Source organism: Bos javanicus, chromosome 5, assembly GCF_032452875.1.
Source record: "Bos javanicus breed banteng chromosome 5, ARS-OSU_banteng_1.0, whole genome shotgun sequence".
In the NCBI taxonomy this organism is placed as follows: domain Eukaryota; kingdom Metazoa; phylum Chordata; class Mammalia; order Artiodactyla; family Bovidae; genus Bos; species Bos javanicus.
The window spans coordinates 40296781-40323910 of record NC_083872.1 but is presented as its reverse complement, the minus strand read 5'-3'; the positions used below and the strand labels follow the sequence as shown (position 1 = coordinate 40323910).

The 27130-nt window shown below is 36.5% G+C and overlaps 1 protein-coding gene across 4 annotated transcripts in view; it reads left to right on the top strand.

Annotated features, from left to right (window-relative positions):
* Nucleotides 1-27130, top strand: part of CNTN1 (contactin 1) — a 409422-nt gene that overhangs the window by 301983 nt on the left and 80309 nt on the right. For 2 of the 4 annotated variants that reach the window (XM_061416436.1, XM_061416437.1), the window contains 2 exons: nt 11846-12004; nt 25951-26100. In XM_061416436.1, the coding sequence (XP_061272420.1) occupies nt 11846-12004; nt 25951-26100 (309 nt within the window). Of the gene's footprint in view, nt 1-4745; nt 5087-11845; nt 12005-25950; nt 26101-27130 lie in introns of those variants that run through there. The other 2 variants (XM_061416438.1, XM_061416439.1) reach the window with 1 other exon arrangement.

The window sequence follows — 27130 nt, the reverse complement described above, 5'->3', positions numbered from 1 at the left end:
CTTCGGCACTCAGCCTTCTTCACAGCCCAACTCTCACATCCATACATGACCACTGGAAAAACCATAGCCTTGACTAGACGGACCTTTGTTGACAAAGTAACGTCTCTGCTTTTTAATATGCTATCTAGGTTGGTCATAACTTTCCTGCCAAGGAGTAAGTGTCTTTTAATTTCATGGCTGCAGTCACCATCTGCAGTGATTTTGGAGACCAAAAAAATAAAGTGTGACACTGTTTCCACTGTTTCCCCAGCTATTTCCCATGAAGTGATGGGACCGGATGCCATGGTCTTAGTTTTCTGAATGTTGAGTTTTAAGCCAACTTTTTCACTCTCCTCTTTCACTTTCATCAAGAGGCTTTTGAGTTCCTCTTCACTTTTTGCCATTAGGGTGGTGTCATCTGCATATCTGAGGTTATTGATATTTCTCCTGGCAATCTTGATTCCAGCTTGTGCTTCTTCCAGTCCAGTGTTTCTCATGATGTACTCTGCATATAAGTTAAACAAGCAGGGTGATAATATACAGCCTTGATGTACTCCTTTTCCCATTTGGAACCAGTCTGTTGTTCCATGTCCAGTTCTAACTGTTGCTTCCTGACCTGCATACAGGTTTCTCAAGAGGCAGGTCAGGTGGTCTGGTATTCCCATCTCTTTCAGAATTTTCCACAGTTTATTGTGATCCACACAGTCAAAAGCTTTGGCATAGTCAGTAAAACAGAAATAGATGTTTTTCTGGAACTCTTTTGCTTTTTCCATGATCCAGCGGATGCTGGCAATTTGATTTCTGGTTCCTCTGCCTTTTCTAAAACCAGCTTGAACATCAGGAAGTTCACGGTTCACCTATTGCTGAAGCCTTGCTTGGAGAATTTTGAGCATTACTTTACTAGCATGTGAGATGAGTGCAATTGTGCGGTAATTTGAGCATTCTTTGGCATTGCCTTTCTTTGGGATTGGAATGAAAACTGACCTTTTCCAGTCCTGTGGCCACTTGCTGAGTTTTCCAAATTTGCTGGCATATTAAGTGTAGCACTTTCACAGCATCATCTTTTAGGATTTGAAAGAGCTCAACTGGAATTCCATCACCTCCACTAGCTTTGTTCATAGTGATGCTTTCTAAGGCCCACTTGACTTCACATTCCAGGATGTCTGGCTCTAGGTGAGGGTTCACATCATCATGATTATCTTAGTCCACTTGACTTCACATTCCAGGATGTCTGGCTCTAGGTGAGGGTTCACATCATCATGATTATCTTAGTCGTGAAGATCTGTTTTGTATAGTTCTTCCGTGTATTCTTGCCACCTCTTCTTAATCTCTTCTGCTTCTGTTAGGTCCATACCATTTCTGTCCTTTATCGAGCCCATCTTTGCATGAAATGTTCCCTTGGTATCTCTAATTGTATAATATATGACAAATCATATACTATATATAATAACAAAATACATATTGCAAGTATACAGTTATTATATTATTCAAGGATATATAATATTTACTAAAGGTTTATTTTTACCAGGCACTATTTCAAGAGATGGATGGATACTGTTGTTATCTCCATTTTACACATGAGGAAATTGAGTCCCAGAGAGGCTAAGTTACTTGCCTAAGGTTATTCAGCTACTAAGCAAAAAAATAAGATTTGAATATAGGGAGTCCCACTTCATATATAATGCCCAGTTCATTGCTGCAAAGCAATTTAATTAAGCACTAATTCAAATATATTCAGAGATAAAGTAATCAATGTGAAAAGTTAAAATGTAGGCCTTTTTTTGATAAAAAATGTTAATTTTATATAAAAGTTACTGATGCAAATTTTGCAATTTTATTTTTGCCCATAATGTATTTATGATAGGTCTGATGACAAAAGAAAGCTATAATATTTTTTTCCTCTATTAACATTATAAATTATAATTACAATAGCAAAAAGAGTAAATAAATCATAATAGATAGTTTTAAACTTGATTTTTACAATGTGTTTTTTGGCCTTAAAAATAGTTCATTCAAAATGTTTAAGTGTTTTAGATTAAAATGTATGTGTCTACAGAACTTTCATATAAATTTTTTCAGGTCATCCTAACAAAACTGCTGCATGTTAGAAGTGCAAGGACTTATCTTTCTCACTTTTCTTTAATATTTAACTTCCCCAGATATAAAATCAGATCAGATAATTTTTATTTTGCATCCTTTTTTACTGTTGATATATGGTTTGTTTTATAATTAGTTAAATTGTCCACCCGAACACCCTGAGGCATTGATAATTAGAAGTTAATTTACAGAGTAAACTTTTAAGTTACTTGAAATTAGAATTTCTTAATATTTTCTGTTCTTGGTTCATTTTATTTAAAAAAGAATAGAAAACACCTGAGCTTCATTATTGAAAAAATAATCAACAGAAGACTCAATGGCATATAATTCTTTTTAAGCAAAACAATTTTTTTGATATGATTTTTGTGAAATCTGCCATTTCGAGTTTCAGAAATGTGCAATTATTTCCTCATGGTACCTTTTGCAGACTGGCTTCCTGCCACTCCCATCTTCTTCCCACCAGCCAACCTCACTAACCTGGGAGTTTGACTGGGTCACAGAATTTTTTATACCTAAGCAAAAGAAAATGAAGGAAATCAGAGAAAACCTTTACCCTCTAAACCTGTGGTCAGTTTAAGAAGCTGCAGAGAGGGGATTTTTGTCCTTTTGAATTCCTATCACATAGCTCATCTGACTACCATCATCACTGGGGTTAAGTGAGATAGACTAAAGAGAAGGGCAGAGATGTTGAAAGGGTAATCCAACCTCCTGTGAATCTCTATTGGTATTCTACAAAGCCAGCTATTTTTGGTTTACACCTTCCCTGTTTCCTCCTTAAAGGTGACTACATGATTCAGTCCTTGTGTGCTAGACCCCCATACATGTGTTTAAATCTGGCTTAGGATATCTCATTAGATTAGTACAATGGGAAGCTCTCTCTGCCAAACACTTTTCCATTATAATGTTTAACTGACTGATATGCTCATGAGTGAATGCAGATTCTGGAATACATCCAAAAGATTTCTTTATTTTCCAAAAAAGTAAAATGTCATTTTGACTTCTAATTGTCCAGTGCTAGTAACAGTCATTCTGTGGACATGGGGTGAGGTGAGGAACTTGGTTGGGGTCCATGTGCATTTCCCAGGACACTGCTGGAACACCAACCCCTTTATCTGAAAGTACATTGGGATGAAGGTAAGCAAGAGCTAGCAAAATTAAAAGGATATACTTGAATCTGCTTCATTTTTACAAAAAAATAATGTACAAAATTATGAATTTTCAATATTCTTAGCAGCAAAAAATGTGTGACCCACTAGAATGTAGGTGTGTCACAGAGTAGTCTGGACTCTGTCACACTGAGGAATATACTCCTGAGCATCAGCTCACTACATTCTTCAGGGCCTCAACAGCCAGTGTTTGAGCCCCCTGCCCACCTCTGAGAATTTCTTCAGGGGCAAGGGACTGTTCCTGAATAGAAGACACCAGGTGCTTCTGATTGTGATTTAAACAACTTGGAGGACCACTATTTGATATATTCCTTCAAAGGCTGAAAGCTACTGTTAACTAATTCAAGAAATAGCAGTCTAATGTGCATCTGTTTAGGGAGGCTTCCTGTGTGACTGTTCACAACTCCCTCTCTCTCTGCAAAAATACCAAGACTTCATTTGAAAGGGAGAAAAAAGAATATCTCAAAAATTATCAACTTCAGCTCTCATCAAAAGACTTGGAAATCTCTAACATTTGAAAGACACATAGAGGTGACAAATGCATTAAGTAACCTTTGTTACCGTTTATCATAGGACTAAATTTGCAACAAGTAGTCAGCAATTTTCCTAGCAAGTTTTTCTATACATGATTACTCCTATTTAAATAACTATAACTAGGAGGATACTAGTGGTTACAAAATAGCTTAATTATAATCAAACTATCCCTAGTTATAGTAAGGAAACATAGGAGGATGACCATCTTGTTAATGTCATGATTTTCTATAATGGTATAGTTATACTGATATATGATATAGTCATTAAAAGATCCACGTGATGCAAAGGGAATGGTCTGGCTTTTGGTATTATGTGAGCATAGATTTAAAGAGCACTTCACCTGCTGAATAAGCTGTGGTCTTGTAGGTCTCAGAGTCCATATTTATGTAAGAGAATAATAACAACTCCAGTTCACGTGTTGCCCATGATGGCTTTTTATAAACATTTTCTTTTACTTCGCTCCCCTTTTGCCGTAATGTTCATATAGACATGAATAATAAATATATTTCTCAAGACACAGGTTCCTACAACTTCCAGCTCCAATCTCTGATTAATTTTTTAAGTCACAGCTTAAATTTACCCTCAAGCTTTTTTTCTTAATTAGAAGTCTTGAAGGCACAAACATATTTTCAGTAGGTAGACTTGTTCTTTGTGGAGTGAAATCACAAAGGCTTTAGGAGTTTTTTGTTTTGTTTCATTTGTTTATAGAGGGGAAGAGGGGATTCGGTTACAACTCTTATTCTTTAGAAAGTCAGTCACTATTTGTGAGGGAAACAGGTTGAATGGGCCAAAGCTTGTCTCTTCAGGCTTCTCCTTTTTGGACTCTCATCCACAATGTCTAGAAGTTGTTCTTTGTTCGTATTTCAACTTACCAATTAAGGATATATGACAAATTTTCAAAGTACATGGCTTCCTGCTCCTAAATGGGCATCAACACTTGCCCTTCAGCCTTGATCTTTCCTCTTGCAGGTAAAAACAGAAAAGATGGAGAGAAAAACATGGTGGATCCTTTTCTCCCCGTCTGTGCAAGCCTGCCTCCAACCTGGTGATCGCTGACACTCACTATTTGTGTGAAAACTTTTTTTTAACACATTATACTAGATTTTACTAATTAATTCAATATTGTAGCTTCTGAAGTTCCCCCTGCCAAAATCCAATTCCTAGAGGATTTTTTCCTTTTGGACACCTAAACATACTTTGAACAGAAAGATACTTGAAAATAATGATATAGTTTTACTAATATCTGAAAACTGTCTGCTGAACTAACCCAGTACATCATATGATGGCCAAGTAAAATTTTTGTGTTTTCATGTCCTGTCTTTCTTTGAAATTACATATCTCAGAAATTAGCTCATTATCTGAAAAAAAATATGAAAAATTGGTGAATTATAATACAAGAGTATTGCTACTGAATGGACTGTTTGATTTACCCAAGCAGGTAATGAACAAACCTGTTGTCAAATTCACTAATGAGTTATCTTAATTAGGATGTAAGCTAAGGGGCATTATTTCCCGTGGCCTTCTGTACCCTGGTTCCATATATATAATTTGGCAAGAAAAGACATAGAGCAGCAAGAAACAACTGAAGCCTGCTCATGGCCCTGTAGGGTTTTTGGAACAATTCCTGGAATTGGGAAGTGAAATTGGACAGCATGTGGAGAAAACTGTCATCTCAGTAGCTAGATTTAAGTGAAGATAACAAAGTGATTAACAGCATGTATACATATTTAATTGTTAACTCCTAGCATCGGCCTTCTTGGATCTTTATTTTGAAAGGAAGGTCAAGACTTTTTGGAAGGACATGGGTAGAAATGAGAGAGTAATATTGGAACTGCTTAAATTTCATTATTTGAAAATATTTCCCTTGCCCCGCTTTGGTCAAACAAACATGCTTAAAATTCTTATTTCTTCACAAGAAATACTTTTGCTCTTCTTAAATAGGCTTACTCTTAGGCATGGGATATTATATAAATATCTCCTTTAGTAACTGTAGCATTCCCATCTGTGGTTGGAAGAACTCTTAGGGAAGTTTTGAGAGAAATATATATAAATCCCAAATATTTAAGTAATTAAAAAACAATTGATCAGCCATCTTAAAGGAATACATGTCTCTGGCTCAAAATGTTACTTATTTCCATCATTTTTTACTTCTCATTTTCTAGTCTCAATTATTGTCACAGAAAGAAGCATCCTAGAATGTAGACTGGAGATCTAGGGCAATTGCCATTTTAATAAGATTTTTAAAAATAATTTGAGATTGTCCTATATCCATAAATATTGCCATGGAGATGTACATGAATCAGCATTGTGGGCCCCTTAAGCCATCTCTAGTTGAAAGTATACCAGCAATATATACCATCAGATATGAATATAGTTTGGGAAAGGATCAATAAAAATTAGAAAGGAAACCACATGGCAAGTATGAAAAGTGCCAGGAAAAAAAGAAGCTTTCCTTCTCCAGTTTCTTTAGATAAACTGTATCAATATCAACTAGAATTACATTGATTCATTTACCTCCCTTTAACCTCATTCTCATTTCTAATGGGGATCTAAGTTCGTTTTTATCAAGTAGAAGGTTAAAATACCATTGTTAGAGGTTAAAAACTACCATATTCCCATTTAATATTCAGCTTCATCTTAATACAGCCTTATGCTTCAACAACGGAGAAGGAAATGGCAACCCACTCCAGTGTTCATGCCTGGAGAGTCCCAGGGACGGGGGAGCCTGCCGTCTATGGGGTTGCACAGAGTCGGACACGACTGAAGCGACTTAGCAGCAGCAGCATGCTTCAACAACACCACACATCAATTTGTGTTATATTACCTTATGATAAAGCAGTTGTCTTAACTAATTTTCAGAACAAGAACAGGCTTGTAGTAAAAAAGGGACTTCAGTTGATGTATTTTTGTAAAGAAGAAGCCACCCGCCTTAATATAACTGATGTTCTTTCAGCATTGTTATTTTCAGATTACTTTATTTTAAAAGGGACAATAATTTACACTGAACTTTTCATTAAGCTTTTCATTGACATTTAGCATTCAAACTTTTCATTATGATTTACTATTTTAGTAAAAATAAACAGTGAACCACGGGATAGGATATTATATGTGATGGTTTGTTCTTAATTGCTTACTGAGCAATTACAAGTGGAAACAGGATGACACTGGGATGTGTCTCCTGTTTAGTGTCAAAGCTTATATTAAATGTGTGCTATGTGGAGTGGAATCCCAGAAGGACCAACAGTATGTTGGATCCAATTCCAACCACAGTTGTTTAGAAAGCCAGTCAGTGTTTAAGCAGAAGAAAGTGCATTAAGGTTTTTGGCTAAGTATTGTCACTGACTCATGATGCTTGACTACTATGCATCCTGTTTAATCTTGGAGGATCCCAGTTTCAAATCTTCTATGCCACTTGACTTAAATGAAAATGAATCTCAATTATTGATGGAATGAATAATGGGATACATGTGTCTTTTTCAATTACAATAGCTAGAACATGGAAGCAACCTAGATGTCCATTGACAGATGAATGGATAAAGTTGTGGTACACATACACAATGGAATATTACTCAGCCATAAAAAGGAATACCTTTGAGTCAGTTCTAATGAGGTGGATGAACCTAGAACCTATTATACAGAGTGAAGTAAGTCAGAAAGAGAAAGATAAATACTGTATTCTAACACATATATACGGAATCTAGAAAAACGGTACTGAAGAATTTATTTACAGGGCAGCAATAGAAAAACAGATATAGAAAATGGACTTATGGACATGGGGAGAGGGGAGGAGAGGATGAATGTATGTAAAGAGTAACATGGAAACTTACATTGCCATATGTAACACAGATAGGCAACAGGAATTTGCTATATGGCTCAGGAAACTCAAACAGGGGCTCTGTATCAATCTAGAGGGATGGGATAGGGAGGGATATGGGAGGGCAGTTCAAAAGGGAGGGGGTATATGTATAGCTATGGCTGATTCATGCTGAGGTTTGACAGAAAACAAAAGTCTGTAAAGCAATTATCCTTCAATTAAAAAATAAATTAAAAAATTATTGATGGAGAAAATATAGTCAACTTATAATGTGTGAATAATCATTTTGAAAAAAAAATTTTTCTTCTATTTTTCCTCAAATGTCACTGACTATTTCCTCAAATGTCACTAAACTATTTCACAGAGTGTTACTACAATCCTAAAGAAGAAATGATGGAATTGAGAAATAATTGTATTTCTGTTCATTTTTCCTTCTAATTATTTTATATATGAAAGAGACTGAGTGGAAATCACATCTGTATTTTGTTCATACATAGGTTTTTTTTTTTCCTAAAAAATTGGTAAATTTCAGGAAAGATTACCAAACACTTTTACAATAATAAAAACAAAACCTTAGGATGTAATACAGTAGGAATTTATATGATGTATTTATGTGATGTATTTATCTTCATTTATTTGAGTTAACAGATCACAAAAAAGATATAAAAAGCTATAATCAATGTAACACAGTTTTTATCATTTTCCCAAAAATGCACAGTAATGCCCAAGTAATTCATATTCTCCGCAACACAAAAGGTCTCTAAAGGAAAGCTGTCAAGGCCATTTTTTAATTTGAATCTGGTAATATTGTTTTTAAATGATTGTTTTCACTGTAGTAAATGAAAAGCCTGATGGCGAATCGGTTGTGTTCATATCTTAGCTTTAGCTTTGCTAGCTGGATGACTGTGGTTATTTTATTTAATCTATTCATGTCTGGATTTCCTCATCTATTAAGGAGTGAAAATAACGTGCTTACATTTTAGGGTTATTTGTAAGAATTATAAAAGACTCAGATATAATAAGGATTTACTAAAATATATTATTTTGTTTGCCAGTAGTCAGTGATTTAATAGTAAATACATTGAGAACCTAGACAAATTTTGGAAAAGTGAGTATGGATGTGGCCAGTGAGATTCCGTTGAACCACACAGAAAGTGGTTCATAACCACTCTGGCTATGTCCAGAAGGATGGTCAGTTTCTAAATGCCTGCCTTTGTGCTGAGGAACTAGTGGCTGCATTATTTTATTTTCTGCCACAGCACTTTTCTCTCCATTTTGAACAGAAAAACGGAGCAAGTAACATGAGCTACACTGCTTAGAAAACCTTTCTCCTGGGAGACAGTGCAAGGCTGGCCACGTTTCTCTCCACAGTACCACTCTAGTTTCGCTGCATCCTTTGTACACACTAGAGGGCCTTCACATGACCAGTTTTCCTTATCTCCAAAAAATTTACCAGAAACAACTTAATTTTGAGTGGAAAGAACTGGTGTTTACCAGAACAATCTGATAAACAGATCCTTGTTAATTATTATACAAATATTAATCCTATCCAACAGCTCAGATGTGCAGAAAGCTCTTACAGGTGTAACATTGATAGTATTAAGACTAAAATTTACTAAGGGCTTTCTGTAAACCAGGCCTAGCACTACATTCCTTAAAGATTTTTATTTTAATCCTAACAACAATCTGGTCAGTTTTTATTACTCCTATTTTATACCTGAGAAAATGAAAGCTTAGTCAATTTGATAAACTTGCCCAAGATAAATCAAGGCACTGAATTTAAAATCAAGCCTTTTTAAACTCTAAAATCTCTGTTCTTTAGTAGTATATTTCCTCTCAGGTATTTCCTAGGGGATATTTGTATTTAATTACTACATGGAAAAAAACCTACTTGGTAAATTACTACCAAGTTACATTGCCACACTATGGTTTTGGGGTTATCAACCAACTCCTTTCCATTTATTTTCTCAATTTCACCTTCTTAATGCAATACAGTTTCAGAGCAAATGAAAGAATGAGATTGTGTTGTGTATAACTGTTATGTTTACAGAGCTCTGAAGGTCAATGTGATAAATTTATTTATATCTTCACCAAATATTTATTAAGAAGGGTCAGTATAGGCCAGGCATATATCAAAGAAAGAAATGCATAAATATAATTACAGCCTTTTGCTTCATATTGTTCCTCAGTGAATGGGATGAATTATTATGCATATAGTATCCCAATTAATGCATTATTAATATGCAGCTTTAACCTGACCTTTCCAAAAGTCATTCATTTGCCATCCGAAAATTTCAGAGAGTAATAGTGGGGAAATGATTTACACCTTAATGATAAAAGTCTAACCTATGGCGATTTTGCCTTAAATTCCCTTTAACATTTCCTTATGCTCAGAAAAAGTGTATGAATGCCTGCATTATAAGACTTTCTCTTTTTTTAAAAAAATATAGTTTTTAATTTTTCATTTCTAAATTTTAATTTTAATACTCTGAAATATTCCACTCAGTAATTGACTTGGGCTGATGCTTAATGTGAAGTAAGGAACATTGTGGTTCTGATCAAGAATGTGTATTGTTTTTCAATGTAGTCTTTACATATGGAAAATGCAACATGTTCTTTCTGAATATCAAATGTGGTTTATATAATTTATGTGGCTATTTTCATTAATTTTGGATGGCATATTATTGTTACTTTTAATTAACATCAGTAAGTATAAAAATACTATTACATATATATTTATAAGAATCTATTTGCCCTTATTAATTTATGTTTTGTGCTTCTAAATAAAAGTTACTATCATAAATAGGCTGTGTCTTGTGTTATTTTACTGTTAGTAGTAATGCAACTGTGTTGTTCTATACACATTTTTCTCTTTGGGACCAATTACAAAGAAATTGGTGCAGGTTTGGAGTGTTATCTATACCTCTGTAAAGACCAAAGCCCATGTGGAGAACAAGGCCCTGGAGATAAAGCAGCTGATCTGACATTTAAACGGGAAGGCACTTAAATAATGTGCCCATTTTCTCTAGCTGCTCTCAAGATTTCTCTTTGTATTTGCTTTCACCTAAAAGATAAAAACATGTGTTTTATTTAATACTTTAAAAATTTGCCACTCTGCTAACGTTGTTGATTATTTTGTTCACTGTGCCTAATTCAATTGGGGATGGCCTCCTTTTTGATGCAAAGAAAAGTGATGTCATTGTCTGAAATGTCTATCTTAGGAGTTCTCTGGCAACAGAACCTTGTTTAGCATTGTAAGTGATAGACACTACATTACCATCTAAAGAACTTTTTCTCACAGTTTTAAAAAGAAGACATCATGATGCAAAGTCTAAGTATGCTGTAAACCATAAACTTGGCATTTGCTACTGTCTTTCACAGTCGCTTATTTACTGTGCCATTCCACCCTTTTCACGACAAAGATCTGTTCAAAGCCTAAAAGTTATGTCTCATTTATCTTTTCATTTCTCCCACTCAACACAGTGTTCTCAGTTTAGAGAATAAATGAATAATATTAATACTGAGTTATTAAGCATCTGTGAAATCCTATTTTTAACATTGTCTTATGACCTGTTTCTTCAGTATAATTCTTCTGACCTGTTTCTTCAGTATATTATTTGATGTTTTTAGATCATTCCTGGTATGCCTGAATTAATAGTTGTTTTCTACCTTTTATATACATAGAAATATTTCTGTTAATATTATTTCTATTACTTTAACTAACATAGACTGTATTACCCAAAATGGTACATACAGTCATTTTCAGAAATTTCTACTCCAAGTAAAATAAATTAACTATAACATTTAGAATTATTAAAAAGTATTTGTTCCATTTTGGGGAGGCAGAATGAAACTATGACTAACTATCCTCATATCTAGGCAGTGTTATCTGCTCTGATTCATTTATTCAGCAAAATTTCATTAAATCTCACTATGATTAAAATCTGTTAGGTTCCTTGATGTCAATTGTATTTTATGAGTCAAAGATTATCATATATATCCTGAATAATAATGCCATTTTAAAGGATGGTATTTATCTCTTTTCATAAAAAGACATCATGAAATCATTTAGTAAAAACTATAAGTACCATTAGTATTGCTTCTTATAGTTTATGCTTAAAAGGAATGTGGCAACACTGATTTCATTGTGTAAATATTCTTTAGATTAATTGCAAGGAAGACAATTTTGTATGCCAATATGCACCCAATTCACTGGATGGGATTCATTGATTCATTACCCATATTTTCATTCCAGGCCCTCCAGGCCCTCCAGGTGGTCTGCGAATAGAAGACATTAGAGCCACTTCTGTGGCACTTACTTGGAGCCGTGGTTCAGACAATCATAGTCCTATATCTAAGTACACTATCCAGACGAAGACTATTCTTTCGGATGATTGGAAAGATGCGAAGACAGGTGAGTTTATTTGTTTGATTAATCTGTTCATGTTTTGAGATGAATTCTTTTTTCTTGTATTCAGTTCAGTTCAGTCACTCAGTCATGTCCAACTCTTTGCGACCCCATGAATCACAGCATGCCAGGCCTCCCTGTCCATCACCAACTCCTGGAGTTCACTCAGACTCACGTCCATCGAGTCAGTGATGCCATCCAGCCATCTCATCCTCTGTTGTCCCCTTCTCCTCCTGCCCTCAATCCCTCCCAGCATCAGAGTGTTTTCCAATGAGTCAACTCTTCGCATTGGGTGGCCAAAGTACTGGAGTTTCAGCTTTAGCATCATTCCTTCCAAGGAAATCCCAGGGCTGATCTCCTTCAGAATGGACTGGTTGGATCTCCTTGCAGTCCAAGGGACTCTCAAGAGTCTTCTCTACCCTGAAAATTTTCTTTAAAAAAATTATTTTTTTAGTAACCCCACACTTTGGTAGTAAACAAAACCACAACAAACTAAATGTTTTAAAGCTATAAAGGACGAAGCAGCATGGCTAATCTATTAATATAATGGGGGAGCAAAGAGAGGCCTCCTGGGTTTCTTATTTGAGCTATATGTAAGTCTAAGATGTATTAGGAAAAAAGTACAGAGAAGGTGTTATATTGACAAATGGTATCTATAGCATTATTTATTATCCTTTTTATCAAATTACAGAGGTACTATAGCTCTGCATTAAAAAAAAAAAAAGACAGTTGATCATAAAGATTAAACACTTAAATCTTACTGGCATAACTCCGAGTATGTTCCTGTCTGGCTTGAATTTCCTCAAAACAGGTTTTAAAAGAAGTTTAGTACCTCAACTGTTTTCCCCCTCATATTTTATTCAGATTTTCTAAAAGAAAAAAAAATTATAAGAGTAAGTGGGTACTTTCCCTTGTGTAGAAGTTATTACCATTGTCATTTGTTATCACCAGTCTTCAATATCACATGTTAGCTTATTTTCTCAGATATAAAAAAAGATAGAGGATTGTTTTGATAAAACAGCCTGTTAATCCTTGTCATTGTTGACAATATATCTAACCAAATTTGTAGTTATTAGAATTTATTTTAGATGCATAAGGAAGAGGCATAAAATATGGCCTTTGTTGTCACAAAGGGAAGAAAAAAAGACAAAAGTGAATAGAATGCTCCTTTAAAAAAACAAAAAAACCAACAACAAGAATTAGTCCCAGCATAACTTAAACCTGCTCATTTTAATCTTTACATAATGGAATTTATTTTTATTGCTCCCTGAGAAGTTTTAATTTAAATTTACCTTTTTAGGATAATGTCTTCTTATCATGGGAAATTAATGAAATATATATTTGAAATCTATAACAAGGATTTAGGACACATTTTTGGGCTTCTCAGGTAGCTCAGCTGGTAAAGGATTGACCTGCATTGCAGGAGACCCTGGTTAAATTCCTGGATTGAGAAGATCCTCTGGAGAAGAAATAGGCTACTCATTCCAGTATTCTTGGGCTTCCCTGGTAGCTCAGACAGTAAAGAATCTGCCTGAAATGTGGGAGACGTGGGTTTGATCCCTGGGTTGAGAAGATCCTCTAGAGGAGGGCATGGCAGCCCATGCCAGTATTCTTGCCTGGAGAATCCCCATGGACAGTGAAGCCAGGTGGGCTACAATCCATGGGGTTGCAAAGTGTTGGACACAACTGAGCGACTAAGCACAGCACAGGATATATTTTATTGTTAAACAATTCTCTGCAGTACCTGAATGGCCTAGTGGTTTTCCCTACTTTTTTTCAATTTAAGTCTAAAGAAAGAAAATTTAGAAAACTCAGCAGTTGCCACAGGACTGGACAAGGTCAGTTTTCATTCCAATCCCAAAGAAAAGCAACGCTAAAGAACATTAAAACTATCACACAATTACACTCATTTCATATGCTAGCAAGGTCATGCTCAAAATCCTCTAAGCTAGGCTTCAACAATACCTGAACCGATAACTTCCAGCTGTACAAGATGGTTTTAGAAATGGCAGAGAAACCAGAGATCAAATTGTCAACATCCATTGGATCATAGAAAAAGCAAGAGAATTCCAGAAAAACCATCTACTTCTGCTTCATTGATTACACTAAAGACTTTTACTATGTGGATCACAACAAATTGTGGAAAATTCCTCAAGAGATGGGAATACTAGACCACGTAAACTGCCTCCTGAGAAACCTGTGTGCAGGTCAAAAGCAACAGTTAGAACTGGACATGGAACAACAGACTGATTCAAAATTAGTAAAGGAGTACATCGATGTTGTATATTGTCACCCTGCTTATTTAACTTCTATGCAGAGTACATCATGCAAAATACTGGGCTAGATGAAGCACAAGCTGAAATCAAGATTGCCAGGAGAAATATCAGTAACCTCAGATATGCAGACGACACCACCCTAATGGTAGAAAGCAAAGAGGAACTAAAGAGCCTCTTGATGAAGGTGAAAGAGGAGAGAGTGAAAAAGCTCACTTAAAACTCAACATTCAAAAAGCAAAGATCATGGCATCTGGCTCCATCACTTCACAGCAAATAGATGGAGAAACAATGGAAACAGTTACAGACTTTATTTTCTTGGGCTCCAAAATCACTGTGGATGGTAACTGTAGCCATGAAATTAAAAGACTCTTTCTCCTTGAGAGAAAAGCTATGAAAAATCTAGACAGAGGATTAAAAAGCAGAGACATCATTTTGTTGACAAAAGTCCGTCTAGTCAAAGCTATGGTTTTCCCAGTAGTCATGTATGGATGTAAGAGTTGGACCATAAAGAAAGCTGAATGCCAAAGAATTGATGTTTTCAAACTGTGGTGTTGGAGAAGACTCCTGAGAATCCCTTGGACTGCACGAAGATCAAACCAGTCAATCCTAAAGGAAATCAAGCCTGAATATTCATTGGAACAACTGATGCTGAAGCTGAAGTTCCAGTACTTTAGCCACTGGATGCAAAGAGCTGACTCATTGGAAAGTACCCTGATGTTGGAAAAGATTGAAGGTAGGAGGGACGGGGAGGACGAGATGGTTGGATGGCACCACCAACTTAATGGAAATGAGTATGAGCAAACTCTGGGTGATGGTGAATGACAGGGAAGCCTGGTGCACTGCAGTCCATGGGGCCACAAAAAGTTGAACACAACTGAGCAATTCTGTATATAAGTTTATGAAGTTCAAATGAATTAGAAACAAGTGAAACATTTCTATTACATTATGCTTGTAAGTATAAGAATTATTTATAAACATACTTGGCAAAATCCAACCATTTGAAAAACAATTTTTTAAACCATTTAGATATTTGATAAAATAATGCACAAGCAGTTTCTGCTTCTCCAAATAGAATGAAAATGGATGACAGTAATAAAACAGTAGATGATCTTCGATATCCAGTCAAATTGATGTTAATTATAGATACTGGAGAGCAAATGAAATACACACATGTTTAAAATTTGGTTTGGCTTTGAGAAAGGAATAATAATTGCAATCATCTCCATTAATTGTGTATGCTTACTGTGTAGCTCAATAAAATATGCTTCTCACTAAAAAAAATTATTCTATTATAAATTATGTTTCATGAGAAGGAAGACTTTTGTTTGATTCACTATTCTATCCTTAGCAACTAATTAAGGCTTATAAAGTTCATTCATTAAATGTATACATATTGAGCTGCCATCGTGTATCTGAATCTATCCTAGATGCTGGATTCATAATGGACCAGCTGTGAGTAAATGAGAGGGAAAAAAAAGCAAAAAAAAAAAAAAAAAAACCCCAAACCAAACGCCATAGCCCTATCTTTAAAGAGCTTACTTTCTACTAGGAGAGATTGTAATAAGCAACTAACTAAAATGTAAAGTAAGTCACATGGTGTTTAGTGCTAAAGAAAAACAGAGAAGGGAGATTGGGAAACAAAAGTTGCATTTGAATAGGGTGCTTCTGATATTAACATAGATGCTTCTATTTGTTATGGTTCCTGTTTCCATGTTATATCTTTTACAATTGCCAACCTATTTGTATCGTTGAATCTAAAGTATATTTTCTGTTGACAGCATATAGTTGGATCTTATTTTATATCTAGCCTACAATCTCTGCCTTTTGATTAGAGTATTTAATCCATTAACATTTGATGTTATCACTGGTGTAGTTGAATTTATATTTGCCTGATATTTTTGCCTTCTAAATATTTCATGTTTATGTCTTTCTATTCCTTCTTTATGGCTTTCTTTTGCATTATGAATATTTTCTAGCATAAAAATTTAGCTAATTTAATGAAATTCTCTAAATATAAAACCTTAATGATTAATCATTAGAGTAATCAGAGCTTACCTGATTTACCTGAGTTTATCAGAATAATCTTCATATTTTTACCGATAATATCAGTGAGATATAGAAACATTGCCTTTAAAGGTGGTCTCTCAGCACTCTTCTGCTTCCAAACTTTATTGAATACATCTGGTGAAGCCTACAAAAAAGAACTTGTCAACAGGAAAAGACTCTCCTTTATTTCCCATGGATTCAAAAAAGTCATGCCAGCATGCACTCTGTCTTTAAATATCTATGAAAAGTTAAACTGAGTTTTTCTTATGAACATTTGTGACTACTTCCTCCTCTTCCCATGACTCTATCAATGATGATTTAATTCATTAGATTTCCTCACAAATTCAACTCTCTGATGGGCTCTGAAAAAACTATTATTATTTATATTATTTTATATATTCTTCTTGTTAGTAGTATCAGTATTGTTCTCTTGTGATTGTGTCCTAATGTTTTAGCCATGTGTTCTGGGAAACAAACTCACTCAGAAGGACAATGCAGATAGTGGACTGCAGTTTATTACACCGGTGGGCCCAAGGCAGAGTCTCCCCTTAGCCAAGGACCCCGACCAGTTTTTGTGAAAACCTTATATACCCTAAGTGTGCATGCTCAAACCCACCTCCCCAAATTCTCTGAAACTACTCTGAACAAAGGAAAAGAAAGATACAAAGTTAACCCGTGATTCTCGTATGCCTTAAGCCTAGGTAGTTAACAGTGGACAATTATCAATAGGCCTGTGGTCATACCCCAATAAGCATAATGGAATTTATGATTCTATTCGGTTACACAGATAATTAGGGTATTCTTTTAGGTGAATAGACTCTCCACCTAGGTGGAGTGTCTAGCTACGAGCCCTGGGGCTCTTCCATCCGGGGGGTCTGGTTTTCCAGTTGGTATGTCATTTCCATAAGTACTGGGCATATAGCTCAAAGTCCACAGTCCAGCCCAAAATGGAGTCCTGCTTTCAAGATGGAGCCTGTTCTGTCTGTTTCCTCCTTCAATAAATAGAAGTGAAAAATAATTTTGGCAACCAATGCAGAAATAAAACTCACATGGTTTTTATTTATAGTGGTGTCCACTGAAGACAGGAGGTGCCAAATTAAATTCAGTTTTATGAAGGTAATTATTTTAGGTGTCCAATAGGTATTTTTCAGATACCAGCTTTCAACATTCTAAAGATTAAATTTAGGATAATGACATGAAATAATGGAAAGCACATCTTTCCAAAACAAGCTACTGGAAGTGTTACTTCTCTTGAGCATTTTTGGGGATGAACGACATAAATTTGATACCATTCCTAGAGTTCCTCGAGATGCTCAGGTCAGATTTAGAATGTTATGTTGGATTATATGCTACTGCTTTCAGAGGAAAAATTATAGAATACTTCTGGTGATGGTTTGTGTGGAAGAGAAAGGTTGGCCAGAATATAAAATAGCCTGGAAACTGTGCTATGAGGAACAATTGAGAGAATCCTGGATATGTTTTCAAAAAAAAAAGAAAGAAAATGAAGAAAAATGTCCTTATGTTTAAAGTTCTATCATATGGAAGACTAGAATTGTTATAAATCTCTGCAATTATCATCTCAGTACATAAATGTTTCTCTGAATTATTCAGATTATTTAGATTATTTCCTCAGAATAAACATTTGTAATTTAAATTATTGAGTGTAAGCATGCTTAAGCTCATGAGTTATACTGCAAAATTACACTGTAGAAAGGTATAAGTTTTTACTTCCACCACCAGTATATGAGTTTCTCTTCTACCACATTGCTACTTAGTATTTAGTATTTTTTTTAAATCTTTGCCAAAGTAATAGTTTAAAAAATGAAAAAAATAATTAGGCTCCTTGTAGGAGATTGCATTTTAAAAATTTACTATTTTCTTGATGCTTTCCTGTAGCTTCACTTTTGTTGTTCTCATTTCAAATATAAATTTCTGGGTTTTTATGAGGCTACATGCAAATTTTCCCTAGAGAAGAATCAGTGAATCATACACTCTGGGATGCCAAAGTGCAATCTACTTCTCTTTCTCTTTAAGGAATTTTGTCACACCTCTGGCTCCTCCCCGAGTCCTGCCAAATGGTCTCTGTGTTGGGTCTAGAGCCTCTAACATCACACAGAGTAGTTGTGTCAGTGCCAGAGAGAAGCCTTTAAATGCCCATTTTCATTTTCAAACAATGGACTAGTTTTTTTCAGCTATAATCCCCAAGTGGGTAATGGTTTCCAGGTACTTTCAAAAACTTGTGTTTTAGATTGAAATGGAAGTTCCTGAGGATTTGAATTGTATTTAAATCCTGAGGAAATAGCAGCATTTACTATGGCAACATTGGAGAATCTAGAACACGTGATATATTGCCTGGAGTTATTTTTGAAACATCTACTTTTTCTTAGACTGGAGGTCATTCTGTGTGTTTCTGAAGCTGCTCAAAGAATTAATCAATGTGGCTTAGAAGGCACAGCAATATAAAGCATATGACAAAGCACCACAAACCAAAACCTTGTAACTTTTGGCCTTTCAATACCCATAAGGCTTGCTTCTCTTTTCCTCCAAAGAACAGTTAGAATTTGTCTTTTTAATTCTGAGCATTATGGGCTAAAACTATTTGAAAATATATCTCTACGTTACTGCTCAGGGCTGGTTATCAAAATAAGACCTTCTAAAGAAGGGTCTTTTGATCTGAGTATTAAAGTAAGATTTATGTCTCCTATTCTATATCCTTTTGCAACCAATCTAAATACCTGTCAGGTTAATATACTGTTGTAGACACACATTCCGGGAAACAAACTCACTCAGAAGGACAATGCAGATAGTGGAGTGCAGTTTATTATATGGTGGGCCCAAGGCAGAGTCTCCTCTTAGCCAAGGACCCCAATCAGTTTTTGTGAAAATCTTATATACCCCAAGTGTATGTGTTCAAACCCACCTCCCCAAATTCTCTGAAACTACTCTGAACAAAGGAAAAGAAAGATACAATAAAAATTAACCCGTGATTCATATGCCTTAAACCTGTGATTCGTATGCCTTAAGCCTAGGTAGTTAACAGTGGACAATTATCAATAGACCTGTGGTCATACCCCAATAAGCATAATAGAATTTATGATTCTATTTGGTTACACAGATAATTAGTGTATTCTTTTAGGCGATGGAGAGTCTAGATACGAGCCCTGGGGCTCTTTCATGGGTCGGGGGAGGGGGTCTGGTTTTCCAGTTAGTATGTCGGTTCCATAAATACTGGGCATATAGCTCAAAGTCCACAGTCCGGCCCAGGATGGAGTCCTGCTTTCAAGATGGAGCCTGCTTTCAAGATGGAGTCCTGCTTTCAAGATGGAGCCTGTTCTGTCTGTTTCTTCCTTAAATATAATATTTTACCCTTGTTTTTTTTTTTTTTTTTTAACAGAGAGAAGCCCCTGACCTTATACAGTTAAAAATCTGATTTTCTACACTGTTATCTGTAAAAAGTGACCTGACTCAGAACTGACTCAGTTGAAACTCAGGAACTTGAGCTCTCAGTCCTAATTCCGGGTACTTGCCTCTGTTGTGCAAAGTACTCACCTCTCTTTCTAACCCCAGAAATAGCAAACAGGTAGCAAGAGACTTGGCTGAAGAAAGGTGACACAGAGTCCCTCTGCTCCTGATTATTGTCCATTTGGCTAGGGGCATGAAATGCTTTCCAAAGGAAAGATGACCTTTGCTTCCAACCTATCTGTGTGGGTTGTTTTGGAAAAATAAAATACATCCAGTAGCTTCTACCAAGGCTAAAGGGATTGGATAAAATTACAAGAGGTACAAATCCTTTTATAGGAACATCTAGGGATATGAATAAAATAAATTAAAATTAGGTAAAACAGTAGCAGTGGAGGAGAGAAATCAGAAAGGACCAACTCAGAGTTAAAGAGAATGGGAGAGAGCTTAAGAGAATGGAGATGAGCTTTATCCTCTGCTTTAGAAAAGGCAGGATAATTTATGAGTTGAATATAGATATAAAAGCCATAAAGCATGGATATTTTTTGGAGGGTTCAAGTAATATAATGCCCTCTTTTCTACTACCAGTAGCCTGCCTGATTCAGGGTTGAAGGAGAAAATAAAGTGATTGTTGTACACATGGTTGTGCTGAGACATTGTAAACTCTCAGATCAGATCAGATCAGTCGCTCAGTCGTGTCCAACTCTTTGCGACCCCATGAATCGCAGCATGCCAGGCCTCCCTGTCTATCACCAACTCCCAGAGTTCAGGCAGACTCATGTCCATCGAGTCAGTGATGCCATCCAGCCATCTCATCCTCTGTCGTCCCCTTCTCCTCCTGCCCCCAATCCCTTCCAGCATCAGAGTCTTTTCCAATGAGTCAACTCTTCGCATGAGGTGGCCAAAGTACTGGAGTTTCAGCTTTAGCATCATTCCTTCCAAAGAAATCCCAGGGCTGATCTCCTTTAGAATGGACTGGTTGGATCTCCTTGCAGTCCAAGGGACTCTCAAGAGTCTTCTCCAACACCACAGTTCAAAAGCATCAATTCTTTGGCGCTCAGCTTTCTTCACAGTCCAACTCTCACATCCATACATGACCACAGGAAAAACCATAGCCTTGACTAGACGGACCTTTGTTGGCAAAGTAATGTCTCTGCTTTTCAATATGCTATCTAGGTTGGTCATAACTTTCCTTCCAAGGAGTAAGCTTCTTTTAATTTCATGGCTGCAGTCACCATCTGCAGTGATTTTGGAGCCCAGAAAAATAAAGTCTGACACTGTTTCCACTGTTTCCCCATCTAGTTCCCATGAAGTGATGGGACCGGATACCATGATCTTCATTTTCTGAATGTTGAGCTTTAAGCCAACTTTTTGACTCTCCACTTTCACTTTCATCAAGAGGCTTTTTAGTTCCTCTTCACTTTCTGCCATATAAGCACAATTTCTGTATTTGTATTTTGTTTACGATTTCTACAAATATTTATCAAGTACTTTTACCTACAAGACATCATACTAGGTATACGAAGCCCTGAGTGGCCCCAAAATATGATTAAGAAGTAAAAGAAACACAAACATATATATGGAGATATATATATCCATAAATCACAAATAGGAGTAAATAAGTGGGACATAGAGATATATTATGAGTATGGCCTGGTATGGACATAGCCAATCTTGAGGTTCTAATTGTAAAATGATGAGCTGGGCTGCTTAGCTCAAGACTGGACAGGAAAAAAATTAGAAAGCAAACTTTTAAATCCTGTTCTTGTGATGTGGTATGAGTCAAAAGTCCTGACCCCTTCTGGGGAAGGAAAGCAGGCCAGATACAGAACCACATTTAATTCTAGATACATTTTTCTAAAATAATTGGTATTAGTCATTTTTGCTAGATTAGCCCTATTACTTATATAAATGGTTTTATACAGGGAGTATTGTAAAGATATGCCAAAAACTTTTTTGTTTTAGATACTTACCATCTCATAGGTGCTGATGTTAGTGTATATTAATAAGAATGAACATAACTGCTTTTTGTTCTTAAAAAGAGGAGCTTTTACACCTTTAGCTATATTTGTATATATATTATTAGCTTATTGATGTCAAATTCCTTGTTTAATTATTCATAAGGTACATCTTGAAAGTCTATCTTCCTAACACCCACTTCCAATTTCCTGTTTTGAAAGTCATTTGCATCACTGGGCCAAGGGTTTCCCACTGAGGCCTGATCCTCTCATGGTTGTAATGTAACTCCAAGGCTCTTTGCTTGTTCTTCTTTCTTTACCTCAGACTTCATTTAGTCACAAATCTTACATCTTCATCTGGAATCTAAAACTTACCCTAAATTGACTCCAGTTGATTTTTCTTTATCTCTCACCATTCTTCCAAATATTTTCTGTAGTCAAGTATGACTTTCTACTCAGGACATACCCCTGAGCTTCCATTTGTTTGGAGCTATTTTAGTATTGGACCTTCATGCATGTTTGGAGTCAGTTTATCAGCTGCAGTTTTTACTGCACATCCATCAGGGTATTCCTGTTCTGAGCCAGACTTCACCTGCCCCTACCTGTTGACTGCCCAGCTGCTTGGAAAAGCCCCAGTGTAGGTTTTACCATCTTGAGAGCACCATGTCCTTGCCAAGAATGGCCCTTTAGAACAGTTTCAACATTTCCATTCTTCAGACATTTAAATGGGGCTGGGGTTTCACAGCATAAGTAGCAGAGGAGAATATCCAACTGCCTCCTTGACCCTTCTGTTATACTTTTTAACTTGTACTTTCCAGATTTACAAACTCACAGATATTTCCATCAGTCTCTGCCTCTAAATCTCGGTATTAATTCCCTAGGGCTGTCATAACAGTGAAGGCAATGGCACCCTACTCCAGTAGTCTTGCCTGGAAAATCCCATGGACAGAGAAGCCGGGTGGGATGGGGTCGCTAAGAGTCAGACACGACTGAGTGACTTCACTTTCACTTTTCACTTTCATGCATGGAGAAGGAAATGGAAACCCACTCCAGTGTTCTTACCTGGAGAATCCCAGGGATGGAGGAGCCTGGTGGGCTGCCATCTATGGGGTCACACAGAGTCAGACACGACTGAAGCGACTTAGCAGCAGCAGCTGTCGTAACATGTTACCACAGATTTGGTGGTTTACAACAACAGAAGTACAAAATCATGGTGTTGGCAGGGCTGTACTGTCTCCAAGGATCTCAGGGAACAACCCGTTTCTTGTCTTTCCCAGCTTCCAGAGGCTCTAAATACTCCTTGGCATGTGGCTGCTTCACTTCGGTTTTTGCCTTTGTGTTCACATTTCGGCCTCCTCTTCTCTATGTTTCCTTGTTGTGTTTCTCTTATAAGAACATTGGTCATTGGATTTAGGATCCATCTAGACAATCCAGGATGATTTTAGCTAAAGATTTTTAACTTTGTTTTAGTCTTAAAATTAAAATGGTTGATAAATTCTTTGCAAAACAAAGTCACATTCAAGGTTCTGGTGATTTGAACATAGACATATCTTTTGGCAGGGGAGGGACAATCACCATTCAAATCATGGAAGCTCAAAATCATTAAAAGGCATCTAGTGAGGAAGACTCTGTTGTTAAATCACTGCAGTCGTGTCCGACTCTGTGCGACCCCATGGATGGCAGCCCACCAGGCTCCCCCATCCCTGGGATTCTCCAGGCAAGAACACTGGAGTGGGTTGCCATTTCCTTCTCCAATGCATGCAAGTGAAAAGTGAAAGTGAAGTTGCTCAGTCGTGTCCGACTCTTCACGACCCCATGGACTGCAGCCTACCAGGCTCCTCCGTCCATGGGATTCTCCAGGCAAAAGTACTGGAGTGGGGTGCCATCGCCTTCTCCAAGAAAGACTCTACCCAGTGTCATAACAATGAGCCCTGTGTTTTCCCTTTCTCTGTGAAGAGTCCTGCACATTCAAAACTTCATCTTCCCTCTTCCAATTACCTAAAATTTGTTCTTATGTATATGAAGTAAGACAAACAGATTCAGATATGGTGTGAGAGTGTGGTGGAGGAGATAGAAGATAAAGAGGCAGAATTAAAACAGGCAAAAGCAAAGCCAAAGTTTTCATCAGAATGTCAAAAATATGTCAAATATATAAAACAAGTCCTTAACAAAATAAGACATTGGATGGTAAAATTAGTGTCTAGGAGAGTTCTGCCGCATGTGACAATGTGACACATGGGATAGGCTGAGCTGTATAGGAATTTGTCCAAAAGTAGAAACTGACACTGTGATGCTCAGCATTTATGGTGGCCGTTGGTACAGTATCTTAAAAAGCTACGTATTCATGGTCTGCAGTGTTACATAAAGATTTAGGAATTCCCTAAGTAATAAGATAATGAGTCATATGCAAGCCTAAGGGAACACATTTTTCAAATAAATGATGTACATCTGTTTTATATGCATATGTATGTGTAGATTGATTATTAAAGACATGTGAAAGTATTTTGTTGTTGTTTAGTGGCTAAGCCATGTCCAATGAACTATTGCTTACCTGGATTAATACATAAATAGATAAATAAGTAATTCCTATCTATGGGATTTCCCAGGCAAGAATACTGGAGTGGGTTGCCTTTACATTCTCCAGGGGATCTTCCCAACCCAGGGTTTGAACCCATATTGACAGGCAGATTCTTTACCGTTGAAGAATTTTTTAGGGAAGCCCTAAAAAATATTTTAGGAGAACTAACTTATTCAGATGACACCATCCTTATGGCAGAAAGTGAAGAGGAACTAAAAAGCCTTTTGATGAAAGTGAAAGTGGAGAGTGAAAAAGTTGGCTTAAAGCTCAACATTCAGAAAACGAAGATCATGGCATCTGGTCCCATCACTTCATGGGAACTAGATGGGGAAACAGTGGAAACAGTGTCAGACTTTATTTTGGGGGCTCCAAAATCACTGCAGATGGTGACTGCAGCCATGAAATTAAAAGATGCTTACTTCTTGGAAGGAAAGTTATGACCAACCTAGACAGCATATTGAAAAGCAGAGACATTACTTTGCCAACAAAGGTCCATCTAGTCAAGGCTATGGTTTTTCCTGTGGTCATGAATGGATGTGAGAGTTGGACTGTGAAGAAAGCTGAGCGCCAAAGAATTGATGCTTTTGAACTGTGGTGTTGGAGAAGACTCTTGAGAGTCCCTTGGACTGCAAGGAGATCCAACCAGTCCATTCTAAAGGAGATCAGCCCTGGGATTTCTTTGGAAGGAATGATGCTAAAGCTGAAACTCCAGTACTTTGGCCACCTCATGCGAAGAGTTGACTCATTGGAAAAGACTCTGATGCTGGGAGGGATTGGGGGCAAAAGGAGAAAGGGATGACAGAGGATGAGATGGCTGGATGGCATCACCAACTCGATGGACATGAATTTGAGTGAACTCCGGGAGTTGGTGATAGACAGGGAGGCCTGGCATGCTGCAATTCATGGGGTTGCAGAGTCGGACACGACTGAGCGACTGAACTAAACTGAACTGAACTTAAAATAATGTATGGTCCTGCCTTGGTTGTATGTTTTCTAATACCTCAACTAAATAAGCAATCTTGAAGCATATCTTACCCCTAAGGTATAATTTACCTGTTAATATCTAGTAGCATAAATTCTGAATATTAAATAAATCTGAATGAATTATTTTAACATTAATAACTGCCCCAAATGATTTGGGTTTAAATCTAAAAAGCTTACAACAAAAGGGTATAAACATATAGGTACTGTACTAATCAATCATTTGCTACCTATACACTATATCAGTTTGAGTCCAGAAAAATTTTATCTTCCTGAATGATACCCTCGGGTCAAGAATTTTTCTGGATTCTGTCTTCAGAATACATATTCTCAGTGTTCAGAGTGTAGCCGGTGGACTAGCAGCAAAGACCTGAACTGGGAGTCAGTTAGAAGAGCAGAATCTTGGTGCACCTGGCCTATACTTACTAAATAAATGATACATATGTGTGTCTGTCTTTCTAGGGTCTAAGATTTTCTTAAGGACCTCTCTTCCTACTTCTTTAAATGTAATTAACATTTTGTCATCCTAGTTTTTATTTATATTTGACTTAGTGGAATATGTGCCATTTTCTCAAAAGAGTAAAATAAAAATAGGGAATTATAAGAGTGATATTACTCAACTAATATTCTCTATTTAATATTTGTTTTATTTAGATCCCCCAATTATTGAAGGAAACATGGAGGCAGCAAGAGCAGTGGATTTAATCCCATGGATGGAATATGAATTTCGTGTGGTAGCAACCAATACATTGGGTATAGGAGAGCCCAGTATACCATCAAACAAAATTAAAACAGATGGCGCTGGTATGTAGAAAAAACGTTTTAAAATTTTAAGGTTTTATAAATTCAGTGACACTTTAATACATAATTGAACATATTGGGAAATAATGCTGTGAAGTAAGTAATTAAAAATGTATATATATATATGTATATCACACATGTATGCACATTATGCGCCAAGAAGTCAAAAATCAAAAGAGAAGATATAAAGCTTTAAAATATTTTTACATAATTAATGGGAAAGAGGTAAATAGAGGCAAGTCTGTGATCCTCTAGACACTACTTAAATGAATTTGGCGTTTAGAATATAAGTGAAGGTGTTAGTCTCTCAGTATGTCTGACTGTAGCCCACCAGGCTCCTCTGTCCATGGAATTCCCCAAGTAAGAATACTGGAGTGGGTTGCCATTCCCTTCTCCAGGGGGTCTTCCCTACCCAGGGATCAAACCCGGGTCTCCCACATTGCTGTCAGATTCCTTGCCATCTGAGCCACCAGGGAAGCCCATTTAGAATATAAATTTTAATGTAAATTGTGAATCTTAACCAGGCAGAGTCATGTAGACAGTTCCCTTGATCTAGAAGGCTCACATTTTTTTCTGTCTTTCAGAGACATTTATAACTGAATGGTCACATGGATGGAAGTATGAGCAGGAGAGTAGGATGAGTGAAGGACACTCTCAGATCTGTACACCTGGGGAGTCAGAGCACCTTAGAAATAGTTATAATATGTTCTTTTGAGTATTAGGTGCCACTCTAAATGTGCTCTTTTCAGCTCAACCATAGCTGTTCTTCCAATTTAGGTCCAATTTTTATGCTGAACACCAACTCCATTTTAATAATTGTTCATACAAGAAATATTCCACTCTGTTTTCCTTCTCCCTTGCATTTCTGGGCAAAAATATTGTTCTGATTCTAATAATAACTTTTCTTTATCATTCCTTGTCTATGAAAAAGAAAATGTTTTGTAGACTCTCTGAGTTTGTTTATTTTTACTATGCCTTGCCAAACTTCAGTGCTTTATTTGGGGAAAAATATTTTAAATGGATGACAGAACAC